Here is a 6,552-nt window from a genome sequence, read left to right as displayed (position 1 = left end):
AAAAAAAAAAAAAAAAAGAGACAGAGAAAATTTGAAATAAGTAAAAATCCTTCCTTCTAGATTTCCCAGAAACCCTTTCTCTTTGTCCTATGGCTAAATTTTACACACAGCAACAGTGTTAGAGCTGGCAGGGACTTTAGAAGTTTTAAGTCCAATCCCTTCATTTTACAGTGAAAGAAACTAAGGGCCAATCCGCCTGCCTTCTCATTCCAGAAATATTTGTTATAAGATCAGCTGTGGCTTCCAGAAATTTCTACCACATGGAAGTTCCCAGCAGAGGGAAGAAGAGCCCATTCCTCAGAAAGGCTTGGGCATAAACAGAAACAGGTTCTGGTAATGAACTATTTTGAAGAAAGTCAGGCAAGGCACTGTCCACAGAGAAGTCACTTAGTCAAGAATGCCTGAACATGCATTGATTTCAACTGAAAATAAAAGTAATTGCTACTATTTGTTCAGCAACTACTATGTTCCAGGCCATGAATCAAGACACTTTTGGCATTCCAGTCTTCCCCACAACCTAAGAGGGCCTCTGGAGTCAGGGGCCTTGGGAGAGGGATGGAAAGTACAGTCAGCCAAGCTCAGGGTGGCCAGCAAGAGGGGAGGAGACTGGGGGGCTGACAGGGACACACCGCCAGGATTTCCTCCAAGGCACTGCACCTTAAGGTGAGTCACACTCTGCTTGGGTGGACCCCTGCCCCAATTCTCAGTTGGCTGGAAGAGGAGGATGCTAGGGGGTTGGAGGTGTCTGTTCTTTGGGATGCTCCCTGGTGGAGGATCCACAAGGATGCAATATAAGGACAGACCCTGGGTCAGTGCTTCCTGCATTGGGCTCGTGAGAGATTGTTCCGACCTTCCCAGTACTTGTATGTTGGTTTTCTGTTTTATTTTCTCTAAATTAAGCACAAATGTTTTATATATACTTTGCTGGTATCATCTAAAAATAATAATTTTCTACCACTCTTAGATGTTCTGTACAAGAGGACAAGACTCAGCCTTTAGTTAAATTGCCAAGTAAATGAAATGTTAACACCTTTTCGTAGTACCTTTCCCATCCTGGGACGGTGACAGATGGCTCACTAACAGCTCAATATCCATTCTCCCTTTCTTCCTTACCAACAGAACTGTGCTTTTATTCTACTGGGTAAAGAGGTCAGCTAAAGGACTACATTTCCCAGTGTTCTCTGCAACTAGGTGTAACCAATGAGATGTAAGCAGAAATTGTTGGGTAAAGTTTCCCAACTTTAGTTGGTCTTGGTAGAACCATGGGCATCCCAGTGGTCCCCAGGCTGAGAGGATGTCCCTGGCTCCTCACATCCCCTGAAAGGCCCTGGGAAGCATGCCCAAGGGAAAGGGCAGGACCTGAGAGATTGCTCTTTCTGCTGGTGAAGCCGGAGAATCTCCTCTTCCTCCTCTTGGCACAGCTTCTCCCGCAGTTGCTGCATCTTCTCTTGCTTCGATTCCAGCAGGTGCCTCTGGTCTTGCTCGAGTACTTGGGCCACTGCCTCTTCCATGGCCTTTAGTGCAGCCTCTGAGAGCTGCTTTGGGGGAGCCACAGGCTCTGTGAATCGCCTGCCATGGGTGGGGAATGGCATATCATCACAGGGTTAATGTCCACCCACCTCTGCATCCAGGTTAGAATGGATACAGAACATCACAAATGGAATCCTAATGGAGGGCCCACAATCAGGAGTCAAACAGCTCACCCAAGGGCAGGCAAGAGATATGGTCAATGCTTGTTCTATAGGACAAGCCCCACTGTGGCTGTTTAAGGCCCCAGGAGCCAAGGGAGAAGGGCAGCCCACAGCAGGCTCTCAGCTGACTTGCGAGGTTGTGGCTCAAGGTCAAAATCTGAAGCTGCAGCTCAAGAGCTGGCAGCAGCAGGGACAGAGTGAAGCTCTGTCCCTACTGGATTCCTTCCTAGAATGGCTCATAGCCCCATTACCACCTCCCCACTAGAGCTCTGCCTGCTACTTAAGGCTCATGCCAGCAATTTGGGAACAGTCCCCAGAGACTGCTTTCTGCCTCCCAAACTGAGTAGTGGCCAATGTATATGGGCCCATGAAAGAAGCAGCAGCAGGTCTCCTAGCTCTGAGAACTACAACAGTCCAGGAAAGCCCAGGAATAGGAAGCTCCCCTATCACAACACCATGGGGGCCAGGAGGAGATGCTCCCCTAAGCCAAAAAACGTAGCAAGTGTGCACATGAGTGCCATGTTCCCCGTCTACCCGTGGGGGCACGTTTTCATCTGCTTAGAGTTAATTAAATGTTTAGAAATGAGTAAAAGGAATTCAGAGCTGACCTGGATGCATAAGAGGATGGTGAGATCAGGAATAATGGTATCCATTAAAAAGATGTGTGTCAAGTAATAAGGACTGTTATTTTGCTTGTTTTCTGGTTCTTCAAGGAAATGCCCAAAGAGGAATCCTGAGAACATTCTGAGCAGGATAAAGCATGAGCAGGATAAAGCACGAGGAAAGCATGAGCAGGATAAAGCATGAGGAAAGCATGAGCAGGATAAAGCATGAGGAAAGCATGAGGAAAGCATGAGCAGGATAAAGCATGAGGAAAGCATGAGCAGGATAAAGCATGAGGAAAGCATGAGCAGGATAAAGCATTTTGCCTTCCAGAGTGACTTTCCTAAAGGCCAGAATGTGCCTGCACATCCAGGTCCCTCAATCTCACAGTGGAAACTGGTCTCACCACACACCCTCCTCGCACAGCACTCAGGCTGCTGCAGGCCTGGCACGGTGGCTCAGTCAACCTAACCAGAAAGTGTGGGCATGACCCAAAACAAAGAGGGCTGGGCAAGAGTCAAACAGGGGAGCTGGTCTTCCCTGCTGGGGACTCAGAACCCCTTCTCCCTCCAGCTCGAGCCCCACTGCAGATGGAAAGCAGCGGGCAGGATCAGATTAGAACAGTACAGGAAAACAAGGGCTTAGGAATCCCACTGCAGCACCTTGAGACTAGAGAGAGAGGAAGACAGGACAGGCTACTGTCATCTCTGAAATACCATAAAGACCTTCCATTTCCCCTTTCCTAAAATCATAACTTGGACCAGAAATGATCTTGAGCTATGCCTTCAATTCTTTTCTGCTCCCAACTCCATTTCCTCCTTCCTTCCAAAGCCTGGCTTCCTCTGAGTCCCCTGACACAGCCCAACTGATGCAGATGTAAGACATGTGGCTGCCACCTCCTCTGAGAATCCTGCCCTCAGAAAGAGCCTTCCCCCACAGCTCTCCGCCTCATCAACCCTCCAACTCATTTCCAACCTTGGCTGAAAACATCTTTTTTCCCTGAGATGGTGCCTTTTAATGTCTCTCTCTCCTGCAGGCTGCAAGCTATGTGGAGCCCTAGGGACAGATGCTCTGGAAAGATGGGGCATCACAGCACGTGGGGCATGTGCCCAGGCTATGAGCACCAGTGAGCTTGCACAGAGGCAAGCTGGGCCGTCTGTCAGTGGACCTCTTCTCCCTCGCCTTGTTTTAAAGATCTAGTAGCTCAAACTGCTAGCTCAGGTCCAAGGCAGTAAACAATGCCTGAAAGATCCATGACATGATCGGGAAGTTGAGGACTCCAGGGGAAGAAACAGCTCGGATTTCTAGGCCAACTCCTCAGGTATCAGAATCAGTGGGACCCAGTTTCCTACAGTGAGTGACAAAGGGGAGGCTCTGCAGGAGCATAATCATTTCAGGCTGACGAGCAAGTAGCTCAAAGACACGTGTGAGAAAGCCAGAAGGGAAAGCAGGGAGAGACAGGGAAGGAGAGCAGAGGGCAGGGAAATGGCACCTAGGAACACTGCGAAACGGTTTTCATGGTACTACCACAAAAGTTATGTCTCCTCTCATACTCAACTTCATGGTTTTGATTCTTTTACCCTCTTCTCTGCACATCCTCACGAAAGACGCTGGCATGACAAGGGGAGAATCTTCCTGTTTCCTAGTCCTGGCCTTGGCCAGAAAGCATTCAGTGAGTGGCATGTGCTGCCTTCTGGCCTACCTGCTCCCTCTAGCTTGCCCTCTGCTCCTAACCCTTCAGACCCAGCTTGCCTACACCTCTGGAAGCTGACAGACACAGAACTACTCCCACAAAACCTAGACAACCCATTTGTTCCTAATGCAGCTGTAAAGATTAATAACAAGGAAGTGATGGGGCCTGAAGAGACTCAGGAAAGAACAGACGGCATTTCCTAAGGGGATGGTGTAAACTGAAACCACGTTGTCAACTATCTCTGAGACCCTAGCAGGGGCAGCCTTGCTGGGGTGGCAGGAGAAACACAAGGGAAGGGAATGAATCAGCCAAGGCAGCTGGGGAGGAGCCAGGGAAGCCAAGGCCCCAACTGAGCCCTGCTGCCCAGGCTTCACTCTAGAGATCCTGGGAAGACACCCCTCTGACGTCGGCCCAATCTTCCACTCTGAACTACACCCACCTCCTGTCCTCATAGAAAGTATCCTGAACTGGCTGACCACAGCCACCACGGTGACAGGAAGGCTGTATAATTCCTAAATCCTCAAGGTCACAGTTTTCATTGTAGGATGTATCACCACTGGAAAGACGTGACCACCCCTTCCCTACACCACTCCTACGACACAAGATCCTGAGCTCACGTGTCCTGCCAGCTCTCAGTGAGTAATGTGTGCATGAACTTGCTGTGAGTAACGTGTGCGTAAACCTGTCTCTGCTCACGAGTCAGTCCCAAATCCTTTAGACCTGCTCAGTTCACAGAAGGGAAAATGTTTAAGTCCTGACCCTTGTCTTTCTCCATGCAGAGAAAAGGAACAGTGGCTGCAGGCTAAGTCAGAAGTCTAGGGCTCTAGTGACTAGAATCTAGTGTTTTTATTTGAGACAGAGTTTCGCTCTTGTTGCCCAGGCTGGAGTGCAGTGGCACGATCTCGGCTCACTGCAACCTCCGCCTCTCAGGTTCAAGCCATTCTCCTGCCTCAGTATTCCAAGTAGCTGGGATTATAGGCGCCCGCCATATTTTTGTATTTTTAGTAGAGACAGGGTATCGCCATGTTGGCCAGGCTGGTCTCAAACTCCTGACCTCAGGTGATCCACCTGCCTTGGCCTCCCAAAGTTCTGGGATTACAGGCGTGAGCCACCATGCCCTGCCTAGAATCTAGTTCTAATTCTGCCGCTGACTAGCGATGTGACCTTAGATGAATCCCTTCACTTCTCTGAGCCTCAGTTTCCTCATCTGAAAAATGGGTAGGAAGGGGAAGGGTGACAATGGAAGGAGAAAAGCTAAATGATTTCTAAATTTTAGAAGTACTTGGTTCAACATAGGTGAATCACAAAAACACATTGAGCTTTGAACACAAGCACAAAAGATCAATCCTGTGTACTGTATAATTCCATTTATGTGAAGTGGAGAACTGGAAAAATGACCCTCTGGCCAAAACTTGGAGGTCAGAGGTCAGAACAGTGAAGACCTGGGGTGGGTGGGTTGAGAGGGGCACGAGGAAACTTCCTCGAGGGATGGAGACAGTCCCCATTTGAGTGGCCGTTATACAGTGTGCACAGATGCAAACTTTCACTGAACTGTACACTTCAGGCCTATGTACTGCAGTGTACTTACATACCTCAACATTTTTGAAGAGAAAAACAGTACTTGGTAGACAGGAAACATGATTTAGCAAGTTTAGCAAATGAGCCAGGAGGTACCCCCTCATCCGCCCTTGTACCTCAAGTCCTGACCAGGAGCCCCAGGGACAAAAGCTAACCCCAGGTAAGGATCAGTCACGCCTGCGTGGGGCTCTCAAGGCAGCACACAGAGCACCAAGGACATGCTAAATCTCCCTATACTCTAACCCCTGGCCAGAGCCTGAGCCCCACCTCCCACCACCCAAGAGTCAATAGGCACTGAAGCAGCCCACACGCAGAGGAGGACAGGGACAGACACGCAAAACTGGCCCTTACACCTCTGGAGAGACTGGCGGGGTGGGGCTGACCGCCACCTTCTCCTCATTCTCCTCTGCCTCTTCCTGCCCAGGGCCCAGCTCCTCGGCCTGGGAATGCTGCTCCGTGCCCTTCTCGTGGGCAGCAGGTGGGCTTGGGGCCTGCTCCCTTGATAGCAGTAAGGAAACAACTGTGTTAAAGCCAGTAAGAAAGCAAGAGGCTTAAGACGCATGCCATTTGGGGTCAAAGAGCTATGATAGAGACAAGAGAGACAGCCCCAACAGTTTCCCTACCTCAGGTCTTAAACCTCCCTCTCCCCACCCTTCCTCTCCCTGAATTATCTGCATCAAAGACCAGAGACTCCTGCCTCACAACAGAAGCAGGATGGTTATGGTACCCCAGGAGCTCCGTACATAGCAGGTGTTCAGTGGATGCTGTTGATTACACATTGATGCTGCTCAGGTTCCCTAGTGATTCATTCCAACCCAATAAATTCTAAGACCAGCATGTTTCTCTTGCTAGGGGGACAGAGAACTAACAAATGTCCACCATGCTCTGGACTAGGCTAGGAAAAAAAGGTCCTCTCAGCTGGACTCCGAGTGATCTGGGCTTCCCTCTCTCTGGGCCGAGCACATAACAGGGCTCCAGCTGGGGCTG

The 6,552-nt window shown here is 49.7% G+C and overlaps 1 protein-coding gene across 1 annotated transcript in view; it reads right to left on the bottom strand.

Moving 5' to 3' along the window:
• CEP164 (centrosomal protein 164kDa) overlaps positions 1-6,552 on the bottom strand; it is a 105,855-nt gene that overhangs the window by 38,295 nt on the left and 61,008 nt on the right. The window contains exons 13-14 of the mRNA XM_011965001.1: positions 5,917-6,063; positions 1,360-1,569 (exon numbers count right to left, since the gene is read on the bottom strand). Of these exons, the coding sequence (XP_011820391.1) occupies positions 1,360-1,569; positions 5,917-6,063 (357 nt within the window). The remainder of the gene's footprint in view (positions 1-1,359; positions 1,570-5,916; positions 6,064-6,552) is intronic.

This window comes from Mandrillus leucophaeus, unplaced genomic scaffold (genome assembly GCF_000951045.1).
Source record: "Mandrillus leucophaeus isolate KB7577 unplaced genomic scaffold, Mleu.le_1.0 Scaffold71, whole genome shotgun sequence".
Lineage (NCBI taxonomy): Eukaryota > Metazoa > Chordata > Mammalia > Primates > Cercopithecidae > Mandrillus > Mandrillus leucophaeus.
Note: the sequence above shows the minus strand (reverse complement) of the source record. Positions and strands in the feature narration are given on the sequence as shown.